The sequence below is a fragment of the Cricetulus griseus genome, chromosome 7 (genome assembly GCF_003668045.3).
Source record: "Cricetulus griseus strain 17A/GY chromosome 7, alternate assembly CriGri-PICRH-1.0, whole genome shotgun sequence".
Lineage (NCBI taxonomy): Eukaryota > Metazoa > Chordata > Mammalia > Rodentia > Cricetidae > Cricetulus > Cricetulus griseus.
The window spans coordinates 61,533,786-61,550,314 of NC_048600.1; the positions used below are offsets into that span (position 1 = coordinate 61,533,786).

General features: G+C 42.2%; 1 protein-coding gene across 1 annotated transcript; it reads right to left on the bottom strand.

The window, feature by feature from the left end:
• Nucleotides 1–694: 694 nt before the first annotated feature.
• On the bottom strand, nucleotides 695–16,177 carry LOC100763331 (hepatitis A virus cellular receptor 1 homolog). Its single transcript, XM_035448103.1, has 7 exons — nucleotides 16,132–16,177; nucleotides 12,659–12,994; nucleotides 5,592–5,663; nucleotides 5,415–5,504; nucleotides 3,354–3,403; nucleotides 2,295–2,406; nucleotides 695–732 (listed from the first exon to the last, which is right to left on the bottom strand). The coding sequence occupies exons 1-7, from the start codon at nucleotides 16,175–16,177 to the stop codon at nucleotides 695–697; spliced, it is 744 nt and encodes a 247-aa protein (XP_035303994.1).
• Between the last annotated feature and the right edge of the window lie 352 nt (nucleotides 16,178–16,529).

The window sequence follows — 16,529 nt, forward strand, 5'->3', positions numbered from 1 at the left end:
TGGTAATTCTCCCTTTTAGACACCATCTGTTATGTACCCAAGCTAACTAACCACAGACTTGGAATGACACTAGACAATGACACAGACATGACACTTGAGCCAGATTAAATAATCATTTTGGATACACAAGTTCTAATTAACCAGAGAGGAAAATCCTGAAGTCTGACAGGGATATTCTTGATTTTTTAAGTGTTTCAAGACAGGACATCTCAGGTTAGCCTTGGCTAGCCTGGAATTCCCAATGTCGCCCAGATTGGCCTCAAACTCAGAGATCCTCCTGTTCCTATCTCCTAAGTTCTGGACTAAAGCCATGTGCCATCAGAGACAAGAGACAGGCATATCAATATTCCCTGTTTTCTGCCCAGCAACACAAATCAGGTCAGTAATGGGCTCATGCCTGGTGTTTTTTAAAGTCCATGACTGAAGTTCTTACACATGGATGGATTACACACAGAAAGGACAATGTAGGACTAGGCATCACCCACAAATAATCTGTCCCAGTATTTGTCAGGGTGCCTCTCACCAATGTCTAATTGCATCTTCTACTAAATACCTCCCAGGACATTCCACAGTATGATCATGGGAACAAGTGAGACCCCAAGGGTAGGAATTGAGAGAACACATCAAATGTCTTAGAGTAACCTAAAAATGTCAAGCCTATCCAAAAATCTCTTGTGTTATAGTATTTAATTTTTTATGAAAAATAGAATGTTTCCTCTTTAATGGAAAAAGCTGAAAGACAAAGGAGAGGGTTAGGGAAACCATTGTTGCCAAGCACTGCAGGCTATTCCTGGAAGCCCACCACTTGGATGTTGGAGGCAGGAGGATCCTGAGGAAGGTCGTCCTGAGCTGCCTAGTAAGTGCAATGCCAGCCTGAAATACATGATCACACAGCAAAAAACACAAAAACAAAAACCCAAACTAAAAGGAAAACAAAATAAAGTCACAAAAAATAAACCAACAAAAAATGATATTAACCCACAGCATGATATGCTGTGCTTTGTTGATATCTATAGGAAGCCTGACCTTTCTGAACAGAAACAGCAGGGAGGGGTGGCAGATGGGTAGCAGGGGGGAGGGAATGGGGGAGATGAGGAAGGGGACACTGGAGTCAGGGTCAGCATATAAATTAAGTGAATAAATAAGTAAGTGGATTTGGCTGAAAAATTCCAATAGTATTTAAGCTCCTTGAGATTTTCAGATTAGGAATATTTGCAGACATAGTAGCAATGTTGTAAATTCACCGAGCAGAACCCTCATCAAATATCAGAAATCAGCCACAGAGTTCTGTGGGTCCTAACACATCCCTTGGGGAGTAGGTGGCTTACCATGTGTGTCTTGGATCTGGAGACAGGGAAGGCATGTGTGCTAAAAGCCCCTGGGCATGTGCACTTATTTAAAGGCAGTCAGAGAAACCTGGGTCTCCTTTTTAAATTTTTTTTTCATTTTTTTTATTTGAATTGGAAACAAGATTGATTTACATGTCAATCTCAGTTCCCTCTCCCTCCCCTCCTCCCCTACCATCCCCCACCAACTATAACCCTACCTATCAGGAAGCCTTTCACCAGGGAGGGTAATGCCTTCCATAGGGGGTCATCATATCTGTTCTATCCTTTGGGATAGGGCCTAAGCCCACCCCCATTTGTCTTGGCTCAGGGAGTATCCCTCTATTTGGAATGGGCTCCCAAAGTCCACACCTATGTTAGGGATAAGTGCTGAACTACTACTGGAAGTCTTGTAGATTTTCGAGGTCTCCTCACTGACACCCACGTTCCTGGGGTCTGGATCAGTCTCATGCTGGTTTCCCAGCTATCAGTCTGGGAACCAAACATTCCCCCTTGTTCAGGTCAGCTGCTTCTGTGGGTTTCACAAGCCTGGTCTTGACCCCTTTGCTCATCACTCCTCCTTCTCTGCAATTGGTTTCCAGTTCATTTCAGTGATTAGTTGTGGGTGTTTGCTTCTACTTCCTCCAGCTGCTGGATGAAGGCTATAGGATGACATATAATTCAGTCATCATTCTCATTATCAGGGGAGGGCATTTAAGGTAACCTCTCCCCTCTTGCTTAGATTGTTAGCTGGTGTCATCTTTGTAGATCTCCAGTCATTTCCCTAGTACCTGATTTCTCTTTAAAACTAAAACATCTCCCTCTATTGTGATATCTACTTTCTTCTTTTCTTCAATTCTTCCCTAGACTCAGCCTTTCTCCTCCCTCATGTCTATGGCCATACCAACCTGAACGCACCCGATCTCTGCTGGGTCTCCTTCTATGAGAAACAGTTTTGAAATTCCTTACCCGTGAAAGCCATGGCGCACACAAAGAGCAGCAGCATCAGGGCAGCAATGGTGATGTCAAGAGAGAAGCCCTTATTCATTTTCTCCTGTGGATTCAGTGAAGGGATGGATTCCTAAGGAAACAATGAATAAAACAACAGTGTCAATAAGTAAATGGCAGTAAACACAAGGGGCACCAAGTGAGAGCAATAGAAAACACATGCTTGACCTTAACCTAGACTCTAGTCCTAGAGCTTCATCTTTACCGGCCTGTGGCTAATCTGGTATATGCAGGAAGACCAAGTATCTAAGGTGGTAAAGGCAGCAGAACTCCAAGACAATGTAAAAATCAGTGCCTTTGACCATGGTGGAAACCTGTTCTAAGTGAGTTGAGGTGACTACATGGGTAGCTACCTCAGTCAAAAATCTAACCATATACTCAATGTGGGATCATCCATCATGTGTGTGATTTTGTCTGCTTTAATCACCTTCTGTGGTGCTTTGTATGTGGGAAACAAAGTATCACCGTGTGCTCTACAGAGAATGCTCAATTGGAATGTAAATGAACATTTTGAATTCAAATGTCTTCTGTAAACATCAGCTTCCTTTTTTTATTTTTAAAAGTTCTTATTTGTTACATATTGTGTTCTTCCTGCATGTTTGCCTACACACCAGAAGAGGGCACCAGATCTTATTTTAGATGGTTGTGAGCCACCATGTGGTTGCTGGGTTTCGAACACATGACCTCTAGAAGAGCAGCCAGTGCTCTTAAACTCTAAGCCATCTCTCCAGGCCCAAGGTCAAACTCTTAATTTCTTTATTTTTATATACTTACTAATTTATTTATCTACAGTTTTTGTCACTATGTAACCCATATTGCCTAATGGTCCAGGCTGGCCTCAAATTTCTGATATTTTGAATTAAATTACCGAATCCTGAGAAAAAGGAAGATACCACTATATCTGACTCTTTTTTTTAAACACTAATACCTGTGAATTAATTTTACAAACATCTTTAGCTACAAATTGTATCCGAGAAGATACACAAGGGAGCATGGCTGATTGGGGAAGAATATACTTACAGTGTAATTATCCCAAGAGTTGTTGGAGGATGTCACAGTGTTATTCCAATCTGTCACAGTAGTATTCCAATCTGTTCAACAAGAGGAAAAATTAATTATAAACATATAAATTTAGATTTTTTCCCACATCTGTAAAAGTCACCCACAAAGTCAATGTGTCTTACACCATGTGAGGGTGGGATTTAATAAGGCAGAAGATTCACTGAACACCAAGTTTTGAACACTTACACATTCAAAATATATTTGAAATGTCTATTTTATAGCAGGGAATCTATTGATTCACTCTGTCTATTGTCTGTGAATGAAACACAGAATCCTCTTTCTGCTGATATCAGACGTATGTAAGGGTTGTGACATCCTGACAAGGAGCCCTTCACTGCATTTTACAGATAAAGAAGCTGACATTACATGACTCCATGTTTCCAATTTTAGCAAATGACAGCCATCTCAGCTGGCAATACACACAGTGCCCATGCAACGAGTGGAAATACTACAGGTCCTCAGCCCATGAGCCCATCCCCTGAAACAGGCTGAAAGTAAGCATTGAAAATTTGTGTTAACCCTGAGAGATCCTTGCATTTCTTCAGTGTGTGCAGCTACCTGAAACAAAGTGGTTTTTTTTCACAAATCCTATGCTTGACAAGCCTAGTTATAACCTGGCGGCCTCTGCAAACTCTGCGAGCAGCCCAGTCCTTCAGGGTCCTCCTGCTTGAAATTACCAAAAGGCCATCAAGAGGAGAAAGAATTAAATATCACCCATCAGATTACCCTAACAACAAAAGAACCTATGCGGCTTTTTCTCTTGTCAGAATCCAGCCCTGCCCCTGGGATGGACAAGGTTTAAGAAGCTTTGAGAAACCCTCTAACAGCTATCTGTTAACTCCTAGAAGAAGATTTGAACCTAAACTTGCCTTCAGGATGAAAAACTACTCCCCCTCTGTAAGTCAAGGTACTATCAATTAATATTAATTTTACCTGTAGGCAATTTGAAGTATGAACTTCATGGCATCACTCAAAAAAATGAGCAGGTTAAATCACTTCCTAAAACCTTTGAAATTGGTGTGTGTGTTATCCTTAAAAAGTACATATATTGCAATTTTTACACTACATGAATAAATTGAAAGATCCTTAAAGTAAAGCTTCGCAAAGCATCCATTGTCAGTCTCTCTCTCTCTCTCTCTCTCTCTCTCTCTCTCTCTCTCTCTCTCTGGTTTTTCAAGACAGGGTCTCGCTCTGCAGGCTAGCCTCAAATCACAGAGATATGCCTGCTTTTGCCTCCCGAGTGCTGGGATTAAAGGTGTACACCACCAACGCCTAGCTCCGCATCCACTGTCTCTTTAGAGGGTGGTGTCAGGATGCCTTTCCAGTAAGGATGTGAGAACATTACAAACCCTCTCAACATCTGTGCTCAGGGCAGGAGTTCTGACCCTGGAGTCAGAAGAAACAGGTTCCGATTCAAGTGAGCAGGGACACTTTCTGTCTTCATAACTCTACCATGAACATGCTGACTCTGTCAGTTCCTGTCACTATAAAATAGGGACAGACCACAGCTATATAGGACATAATTATCTGAGAATTAATCTCGGCATCATAAAGCATGGGACATGTGCCTGATGCATAGGAAAGGCTAAATCCTAGGTTCACTGAACCATGGCTTCAGCTGTAGTGACCAATTTCAGAAAGATACAAAGGGTCAAGGTCTCCCTGCCCTGACCTTAGTTCTCAGTCAGTCCTTAGTTTCTCACCAGAAAGTCATGCCAAACTGATCAGAGTCCCTCCATCCTCATCAGCTACCCTAGATCAATGATCCACCTATGACTGGCTAGTAGTGAATCCCCTGGTAATTTGATATAGAGAGATGGTGTCTCTGTATCTTCAAGTTCTTACACAGGAGAAGGTGAATGTATCTTAAGCCTGGAAAATTATAGTCTTTGTGAAGCTGTTGTTGGGACCCAGCTAAGAACTCTTTACCCATATATACTTCTGATTTTACTCAGTGTCTGTGTGCCCTACAGCCACTGATAAGAGGGACTCTGGGTCCTGGATCACATTGGCTTTTACCTGTTGTGTGAGTCTCTGTTTGTGCTGGTGTTGTAGGAGTCGAGGTGGAGACTGTGGGTGATGTTGGCAAATGTATGGGTCTTGTTGACATTCTCGTGGGTTTCACTGTAGTTGTAGGTCTTCCTGTTGTGAGTCTTCTGATTGTTGTGAGCCTTCCTGTTGTTGTGGGTCTGCCTGCTGTTGTGGGTCTTCCTGTTGTTGTGGGTCCTGTTATAGTTGTGGGACTTGTTGGAGGACTTGTTGGAATTTCTGGATTTGGAATTCAAGATAAAACAAGAATGAGTCAACAAGAAGGGACAAGAAGTTCTGTTGTAGCACTAGTGAGATGCTGTCCCGAGAGAGGCTCCTCTCCTGAACTGTCCTTTGTCATTGACCAAATAGGACAGGGCAGGAGAGGGCTGTGGGGAAAGCTCACCAATGGCAGGCAGCTGCACTGATGACATGGAGATGAGAACATAGACTGTGCTCCTAAGAACACTTTATAAATGACAGCTGACACTGAGAGGATGTGGGGGCCTGTGATTGCTCTCACTGGCGACTCACTTCATACTCAATTTCCAGGCCCTGCATGTTCACTACAGTGAGTCCCAAGAGGACAGACACACCATATAGCCCTGCATCTTAGCATGCAGATCCCACACAAGCCCCAACACAAATGGGTTTTGAAATTTGGGTGGAGACTGGATATTATCTATTATGGTTTCTTCCTATCTAAGACACACAATGCAAAATAAAACCTCAGCAACAAGGAACAATTGCTCTGAAAACCCTTCTTTATTGGGATGCAGCATAATCCCTTAGTGAAGTTTGTGTTTGCCTTGAAATAAAGAAAAAACAGTAGTGTTCCTACGATGTGTAGGGAAATGGCAGATGCAGAGCAAACCCTTAAATTCTATGCAAGTATTTATTCTTTATTTGTGTGATGTCACAAATGTGGATGGATGTCAGGAGTCTGTTTCTGCTTCCTCCATGTGGGCCCAGGGATTGAATTCAGGTCATCAAGCTTATTAGTCCGCACCTTCTCCCACTGAATCATCTCACTGGCCCTCAAGCCCCTTTCCTATAGAGGGCCAGATAGTTAAGTGTCTTGGGCTCAGGAACCAAAAAACACCATGTACAGGAACAAGCACCCATGTCAGTTTGAAAATCACTGCTGACAACATAGCAAGAGTGGGTGTGGCTGTGATGCAATGAAAGTATTCACACAAGTGATTGGTTATGTTTATAACCTGGCCTGGGTTGCTGCTGACCAGTCCAATATGTGGACAGAGGCCTGAACACAGTACAAACCCTACCTGGAGAGCAGAAATCTCTGAGGTGAGAGATAGCAAGCATTGCACAATCTCGTCAGAAGATCACTATGATAACACAACCAGGAAAGATTCAACAGCTCAGGAGCTTTGCTCATCTTGCTCTGGGACTTTATTCTGCAAGTAGATGGGAAAGTCCAAAGGAGCTGATGAGGGTCTTAGGACCACTGGAGAGGAAGCACGGTGTGTTTAAACCAGGAGAAAATGTTGACTTAGTTGTTAAGGATGAAACAGAGTCACTGGATTACTTATGGAATCACTTTGTAAGCACTGACCTTTTAACAAATTTTTAAGCTTGATAAAACCTTCGATTAATGTATTGAAATTTGTAATTTTATGCTATGATGCCATGCCTATGCCTATTCTAGTGCTAGAGATCTAACCCCAGAGTTTTAGGCAGGAATGTGTGCTAGAAATGTGCCTTCCCAAGTCACACCACAGCATTTACTTGATTAGTGTATTTGCAGTTCTAGGGACAGAAGCAAAGGCTACAGTCAGTCATGCTAGACAAAATTCTACACATCCCCTAAGAGAGTTTTGTGTGTGTGTGTGTGTGTGTGTGTGTGTGTGTGTGTGTGTTTAGTGATCTCGTTCTCTGTCTCTCTGTCTCTATGTCTGTCTCTCTCTCACTCTCTGTGCTGTGTGTGTAAGGTTTATTCTCATGTGAGTGGGTACCCTTGGAGTCCAAAGTTATTTGACTTCAGCCAGGAAAATGTATCATTTCACTCCTCTGATAGGCACTAGGAGCCTATGTCTCTTCCCCAAAGCTGTCTCTATACATCATTCTTTGCACACCCTATGACCATCTTCTTCTGGCTTACCTAAGTTGACTCCCAGCCATAGTTTTGCAAGGCTCCTTGCCCCATCAGAATGGACCTCACCCTAACAAGGTGTGGTCTCGCATTCCTACAATCCCAAATTTAGGAGGTTACCGCATGGGCAAGAAGTTCCAGATCAGCCTGATTTACAAAGGAAGGCCCATTGTCAAAATTCATAAAAATCACTAAACAGGAGCCAGAATAATGGTTCAATGGGTAGAGGCACTTGACTTGGAAGACTGGAAAACTGACTTACATTCCTCGAATTCATGTAAATATATAAAGGGAAAATCAACCCCCCAAGTTTGCACTCTGACAAATTCATCATGGTATGCATACATACCATGTATTTGTATTTGTAAATACAAATCATTCATATATACCAACAGAATAATAATGCAGTTTTAAAAATCAATTTAAACATGAAATGAACAAATGGTTGAATAACAAGGTCTAGAACCTGAGAGATTACAGAAGATGTTCTTAATTTAAATAGGGAGACAGATTATTTCTATTATTGATTTCTGTTGTTCATGTATATCCTTTAGTAAACCTATTAGGAACAGCACCAGAAGTCAGTAAATTTACATGAGTCTACTCTTTTATTTCAATGCAAAGATATCCTTATATCGATAAGGAGAATGTAAAGCCTAGTGGTTGTGCAGCACTCCTTAATCCCATCACTCTGGAGGCAGAGGTAGGCTGGTCTCTGTAAATGCAGGGCCAGCCTTTCTACAGAGCAAGTTCTAGGACAGCCAAGGGTACACAGAGAAACCCTACCTAGGGAAAAAAAATGCAGGAAAGAAGAAAGGAGGGATGGATGGAGGGAGAGAGGAAAGAAGAAGGAAGGACAAAGGAAGGAAGGAAGAAAGAAAAAGAAAGAAAGAAAGAAAGAAAGAAAGGAAGGAAGAAAGAAGAAAATTAATGTATCTAGATTTGGGGTTTTCATTTTGCTCAGCATCTACCGGTTTTCCCTTTTAATTTTTAAGATCTTATGATATTCACTGTATCTCCTTCTAGCCTAAGAAACTGACAAGTCTCAAATATTTTGGATTGGTATGAAATTTTGTATGTGATTCCACTCTGCTTTAAAATATACTCTATATGGTGATAAAAATTTAAGGTTATAAAGATCTATTCAGGCTACGTGGTGGTGGCACATGCCTTTAATCCCAGCACTTGGGAAGCAAAGGCAGGATCTCTGGGTTTGAGGCCAGCTTGGTCTACATAGTGAGTTCCATTACAGCAAATGGTACACAGAGAAACCCTGTCTCAAAAAATAAAATAAAATAAAATAAAAATAAAAAGACTATTCCGATTAACAAAAGGTAACTTAGAGATTTCCACCTAAGTACTTATGTCTTTGCCAAATGTTCAACACCAAGAGTTTAAATAAGTGGCAGCATATGTCTGATAAATTATATAGAATAGATATAGATATAGATATTCTATAATAAAATGACTGGTTCCCAGAGAGGGTCCTTTTCCCAGAGTTGGGTATTTGGACAGAGGGCCCCCCATGGCCTGTCAAGGGAGTGCTGGCCCCTGTGCTCCCTCACTCTCTGCTGCTGGGCCACACCCCAACTCAAAAGCCCCTTTCTCCTGTTGCCATTGGCCCTGGAATCTCTCCCTTATCACTTTTCCTTGCCTTCTCAGGAGACAGTCTCAGTTTGGTGCACACTTGTTCTGTTACTACCCTCAGAATGACTGCCTTGGATTCTTATTTTAATAGTAAAAGACCTTCAATTAAAAAAAATCATTATTTTTAAGGCTAAAACTGACAGAAATGTAAAGTCCTAGTCTTATGGAACCTGCTAACCTATTGCTGACTGTTGAGGGATACAAGGCAAGAGTCATCTTATAGCCGGGCAGTGGTGGTGCACACCTTTAATCCCAGCACTTTGGAGACAGAGGCAGGCAGAACTCTGTGAGTCTGGGGCCAGCCTGGTCTACAAAGAGAGTTCCAGGACAGTCTCCAAAACCCGAGAAACCCTGTCTTGAAAAACCAAAAAAAAAAAAAAGGGGGGGGGGCGGGGAAGTCATCTTATAAATGATCAAGCCCTTTAATTGTGGTCATTCTGGATACTGATGTAATTAATTACAGGGATAAGCCTTACCTAGTCCCCTATAAGTTTTCAGAGTTAAGCTTAAAGCAAAGAACTAGAAACGAAATCCACTCAGATATACCTAATAGACAGTCCTCAAATCCTCAGAGTTCTGCAGACTATGGCATTTAAAATGTTTAATTAAAAACCTTTTTGAAGTAGAGAGAGAAGTGACAGCTCCTGGAAGCACTCCTATTTTCTCCAAAGATGGATGGGCACAGAAGAACCTCCACCAGGAACTGGTTTCAAAAGTGGCAGCACTAGCCAGTGAGCCAACCTGCCTTTCACCTCAACTGCTGCAAAGTCCCTCTTGAGGCACTGAACAAAACAGGACACTGGCGAATTGACAGCCTCCAGTTGCCTAAACAAAGTAACTGACCATGGAGGACCCCAGGGTAGGCAGCCAGCAAGTAAGTCTCTGTCATTTTTAATCATTAACTCAGGTAAATTTTATCCTTCTCAGAACTCTGACACTGTTTGACTACTAGTAGTTTGGCCAGTGTAACAAATATAAATAAAAGACCTAGAGACAGATATTGGGGTTCAAATTTCAAGATGAATATCAGAAAAGCATAGCAGCTCTTAAGAGGCCTCTGGCTTCTTACCTCTACCTCAGACTGAGTAACTGAACCACACACCAGCTCTTCACCAATCTTCAAACTACTGCCTCTCCTTTGGGTGGCTGAAGACTGAATGCCTCATACTGACTATTGAAGACCCTGCTTCCATCTTTTATACCCCTCTAGTGCTGGGAATAACGGCAGGTGATCTGTTATTCCCTGGGTGGCATTGAATTCACAAAGATCCATCTATCTCTGAATCCTGAGTCCAAGGATTAAAGGTGTGTGCCACCACTGCCTGATCTCATAGCTTGAGGATGATCTTGCTTTTCTGAATCCTCAGGCAAGCTTTTTAATAAATCATAAATACCACTACAGGCCAGCTTAACAGCAACAACCAAGGCTTCAGCTGCCTTCTTAGTTCTCTGTAAAATTCAGGTCACAGGCCAAAACCAAGTCTAGACACAGTTCTCAGAATAAAACTCACAAACCATTTTTAATGTAACTTTTATCATTCCTTTGTGTAAAGGACCTTGCTTTACAGTGACTGCTCTCAGTGGTCAGCCACCTGTACCTCCTGGTAAATTAGATAAAAGGTGTTTTAAGGTAAAGCTTAAGAGGTCTAAGAAAGTGACTTAAGTGTGTAAATGCAAATATGATGTCTGAGGATTAAAAAAAAAGGCTTAAATGATGATGAAACATGTCCCTGATCTTTCTCATTATGCTACCGTTATAGTAACTCCAAAAGTTCATAGTCTTAAAAATCATGGATGAAATTCTGGTGACTATTAACCCAGCTCTGTCAGAGTTCTAAACACCATACTATCACTATATGAACATGGCTATAAGACCAGGATTTTAAATTTCCTCTAACTACAGACTTAGAGTGTACTTTTTAGTGTGCTAAAAACATTCTCACAGTTTTCCAGAAGGAAGAAAGAGTTGTCAATGCTTTCAACCAGAATCAATTCTGGCAAGAGTATACTTCGGTTTCTACAGTGTGAGTTTCAGTACAGAGGACAAACAATGTCTAAAACCAACTCTAAACATCAAGTTTTCACAAACTCAAGGAATTCTTGTAAGTTCCAGGAAGTAAACTTGGATTCACAGCAGAACAGGTGAGATGCATCTCTCCCTCAGTTACCAGGACCCAAGCAGCTAAAGCCTCCCCACCTCTCCCTGGTCTTGACGCTCCCTCACTTACCAGGACATAACTCCCTAAACTTAATATTGTCCTCTGTTCTGCTAGCACATCACCAGGCCTGAGACACTGGACAGTTCTAGAGAGCCTGAACAATGATAAGGCAACCAGTGACTCCAGGATGTGGCCTGCTCCCCAGTTCTCAGGTTCCCCCAAATTTCAATACCCCCAGATCAGCAGGAAGTAGTCTGGACAACTTGATGCCTTCATTGTCGTAACCTTCCATGCCTAACTCTTTTTAATAAACAAAAAAGGAGACGCACGCGCACGCGCACGCAGTACCCTGCCTCGATTTCTGTCTGCCTCTCAGTGCCTTCCTCTCCCTCACTTTTCCCCTCCCCTCTCTCCTACTCCCCACTCACCTACTCCCCTCTTTCCCATTCCTTTCCCCCAATAAGACTCTCCACACTAGCACTGTTTGCATGGCTTGTCCAACTCTCTCCCACCATAGTTTGTACCCAACCTGCCAAGGTCTCTCTCATACAAAATATTAACACTGCTGAGAATAGTATTGTGCAGGCTGCTCTCTGAAGAGGATCCTCTGTCTGCCCTGCCATTCCAGTCTTAGCAGCTCTCTCTCTAGTCCCCCCATTTCCATTCTTAATGAATCCCCTGTCCATGTTGTAAGGAATAGGCCCTCCTTCCTTGGAAGACCCTTCATAACCCATCAAGGGATGAACCACATACATTGTATTGTTTCGTTCTAATGCTCTTCCTCCTACCTGGAGGTCTGATCTCCACCTTCTCCTTCTAAAAAAGCTCATTGGAGGGAATTGTGTGTTAGCATCATTCATGGATTAACCCCTGCTGCTCATGTGATCACACTGCAGAGTGACCATGGACTAACTGCTCATGTGACCACACTGCAGAGTGACCATGGACTAACTGCTCATGTGACCACACTGCAGAGTGACCATGGACTAACTGCTCATGTGATCACACTGCAGAGTGACCATGGACTAACTGCTCATGTGATCACACTGCAGAGTGAGTGTCTTGTGAACAGGTGGTGGAGGGAACACAATTCTATCAGGTCATTTCCATTATTCAAGCAACAAATTGTGTGGCGTGATGTGAGACCTACTCCAAAAGCCCAAGGCGGGGCAGACAGGGAATGGAACTCCTCACCTATACACAAACATATTTGTAACAACCTTCAGTTTCCTTCTCAGAGGAAAACAGAAAACATTAGCAAACAGAGGACTCAGTTCACTGGCAAGAAATAAACAAAAGAAGCAAAGAGAGCTTACCTGGCTTAACTTCCAGCGAATATGTCGCATATCTGAAAGATCCAGGGATTTCTACTACACAGCAATATGGACCACTGTCACTCTGAGCAGCATTCTCTATGGTCAAGGACACATTTCCTTCTGAAATAGGCCCCTTTAGCTGGTATCTGCTGCTCCTCTGATAGGTGACTCGATATCCATTGGTCCAGATAAGTGTTCTTGCACAATAAAAAGATTTACACTCGCCAAGGCCCCAGCAAGAGTTACTGATTCCAAGATCTGTTGAGTAAATACATGGCAGTGTGACAGGGTCACCCACCACTGCAGTCACTACTACATCAGAATCCACAGCACCTGCCATATAAAAAAGGTGGGAGGGAGAGGTGAATTAGTACCCAAAATTTTCTTACATAACTGTTTTAATTTTTTCCCAAAAATTCACTGGGGGTGGTATTCTAATGAACCTAATTTAGGATATTATGAGGCAAGTGCTTGCCCATGAACTAGAGCTCTAACCCTTCTCTATCCCTGGAGTTTTAGGGTGTGTGTGTGTGTGTGTGTGTGTGTGTGTGTGTGTGTGTAGTTTGGAGGGAATTACAACTTAATAATATTTGTAGTTGTTGTCATTCAGTTTTCTGAGCCTGGGTCTCAACTTGTAGCCTTGGCTGGCCCTGAACTTGCTGCATAAACCAGGCTGACTTCAAACTCACAGAGCTCAGCTGTCTCAACCTCCTCAATCATATGATTACTTCTTCAGTCTTACAGCTTGAATTTGAAGACTGGAAACATTTTTTTTATTAGCATGTTTTTCCTCAGTGTGATCACTTAATGGATACATTGTGAATTAAACAGGTCATTCTGAGGTGTGATATTCACAAGTTTTTCTTTTCCTTTTTCTTCTTCAGTGTCTACATTTCTTTGGAGACAGGGTCTTTTTATACCTCATCTAGCTCAAAAGCGGGATCCTCCCACCTGACTCCTGGGTGCTGGGATATTAAACACGTGCTACTGAGGCCAGCTCAAATGTTTCATTTCTTAAAATTGAAACTTTCTATTTCAGAAGCTGGGCCTGTGGATAATGCTTATAAACCCAGAACTCACTTGTATTCCCAGCACTTGAAAGGTAGAGAGAGGACCCTGATGAATTCAAGGCCAAGCTTCAGCTAAGGAATGACTTCAAGAGAGGCCTGGGATTTGGAGACTGTTTGAAACAGTCCCTCCTCCTCTCCCACAGTGCTTGGACAACACAATCACTAACTCTTCCCACCTTTCATAATCAGAGAGCTGAGCTAGGGCTCTGGAATAACTTTGTTGACTTCAAGGCAGAACTTTATCAACTTCAAAGTCAATTTTCAGAGGGTTTTGGAAAACCATCAGGAGCAACTAAGGCTCATTCTGAATTTTAGAGTACCCTTAATCCACACGCCCCCCCCCCCCCGCCCCCGCACACACACACAAAGCAAAGTTTGTGACATTCCAGAACTTGAGCAAGACCCATTTACAATGTAAGACACATAGTAAGAAAATATGCAAGCCGGGCGGTGGTGGCACACGCCTTTAATCCCAGCACTCAGGAGGCAGGCAGATCTATGTGAGTTCAAGACCAGCCTGGTCTGCAAGAGCTAGTTCCAGGACGGCCTCTAAAACCACAGAGAAACCCTGTCTTGAAAAACAAACAAACAAAAAAAAAAAAACAAAAAAAAAAAGAGAAAGAAAAAAGAAAGAAAATATGCAATCTGGCCCGGTGGTGATGGTTGTGCTGGTGCATGCCCTTAACCCCAGCACTAGGGAGATGCAAGCGATCTCTGTGAATCCAGACCAGCCTGGTCTACAGAGCTAGTTCCAGGACAAACCATGGAGAAACCCTGCCTCAAACCACCACCACCACCACACCCCTGCAAAAATAAAAAAGAAAATATGCAACCAATAAATTAATGATATAATTTAAAAACTAAAAATTAAATATAATTCTTTTGGGTTGATGGAATAAATACCTAATACCAATATCTTCCACAGTGGCCTTTAAAGGAACTGTAAGGGCTGAGGTCAGAGCTCAATGATACAGTGCTTGGCTAGCCTATGCCAGACCCTTACTGGATCCCAGCACCAGAAACAAAGGCACAAAACAATGGACTGTGATACTCCCTAACTAGTCACCTATATGCAGGCCTAGGCTGTGAGTTCCGGACATGATCAGAAAAAACACATTCATAATTGTATAAAATGAAGTCTATTTCCCCCTGGGACAGCTCATGACTTGATTTAGCCAAATACTGATGTTGGTTCTTTTCTTTCTATTTCAGCTCTTTTGGGGCCTGACACCCAGCTCCCAAACAAATCATACAGGGTCTTACTTATGAATGCCCAGCCTTAGGTTGGCTTATTTCTAGCCAGATCTTAACTGAAATTACCCCATCCAGCTTTTGCCTCTGGGACTTTTCCTTTTCTTGCTTCTGTGCATCTTTCACTCTGACTTGTGGCTGAGTGTGGCTGGGTGGCTGGCCCCTACCTATCTTCCCCCTCTCCTTGTTCTCTTGCTCCTCTTTTTCTCTTTCCTTCTATTCATTCTCTCTACCTGCCAGCTCTACCTTTCCTTTCCCCTCCCTTGTTATTGGCTGTTCACTTCTTTTTAGGCCAATTAGGTATATTAGTCATAGTAGCACAGATTCATAGAGTTAAAAATAAATGCAATATAAAAGACTGCAACACAGCTTTGCATCACTAAAAAAATATTTCACAGCATAAATAAATATAACGCATCTTAAAATACTACTGTACAACAAAATACCTTTAGGATCACAAATAAAGTAAAATACGTGGAATTTCAATTAAATCATAGAAGTATATTTTAGTTCTCACCAGTGATCTCAGTTGTTTTGAGGTAGAAGCAGGATGATCAAAATTTGAGTTGTTCCTCAACAGCCTATGGAGTTTGAGTCCAGCCTGGACTAACTTAGACCCTGTCTCAAAGACAGTTATAGTGTTCCTCTTTCCCCCTTTCATAGAATGCTTTGACTTAGAATGTTTTTTAAGTTAAGCAATTGCAAATGGTTTTAAAAAGCAAAAATACTGAAAGAAATGAAGGCTGACACTGTGTAGCCATCATGCATGGAAAGCTGTTTTAATTCTTTATTAACCTTTGACTATAACTAGCATGCACATGCAATCATACTTACTTGTCCATAGCATCCATGCATGTATGCTCACCCTTCCTTGTCAATGACATGCATGCAAGTGCACTCACCCTTACTTGTCCATCTTGTGAATGAATGCATGCATGTGTTCTTACCTCTTGCCTGACATCTTCTAGGGATCATGTTTATTTAGCCACATGTTTTGAAATTCATGCAGGTTAAGAAATTTTGTTGGAACTACAATTTATTCTGATTCTCTGCTCATTATAAAACCCATAACCAAAAAGGCTCAAGTATTGTCATCACCTCTGCCAACTCTAGACTTCCCAGCATCTGCCAGCCCATCAACCAACTTATCTGGGAGAAGTAGTAAGAGGCCTGATATGAAGACTTGATGAAGCATCATGATGTTGACCTGAAAGACAATGAGAAAACATTCTATTTGCTGTGTCACTCAGCACACTGTATCGGGGCAAACCTTCATTCTATTAAACACATGCTCTCTGCCAGGGATTCCTGTCCTCCTAAACACTGTCATTGTTTCTGGTCCTTTCCTCACATACAGCCATCAATCTCAGTTCTGGTCATGACATCAATAAGGCAGCAAACAGAGAAAACTGAAGTCTGGGACAAGAGTGTGTTCTCTTGGTAGAACTCTAAGCAAAGACCAGCCTTCTAATGGCAAAGATGTGCTTGCCTCCCAGTGAACACCGAGCTTTTTCTGCTTAGAAGCACATTGGTTAGTCCCTGAATTTCAT

Bases quoted from the DNA above. Each gene is read 5' to 3' on its own strand.
- LOC100763331 (XM_035448103.1), bottom strand. From the start codon at position 16,177: ATGATGCTTCATCAAGTCTTCATATCAGGCCTCTTACTACTTCTCC. The intron at 12,995-16,131 runs CAGATAAGTTGG...TTTTTTATATGG, and splicing joins AGGCCTCTTACTACTTCTCC to CAGGTGCTGTGGATTCTGAT. The intron at 5,505-5,591 runs CAGGCAGACCCA...AACCCACGAGAA, and splicing joins AACAGGAAGACCCACAACAG to TGTCAACAAGACCCATACAT.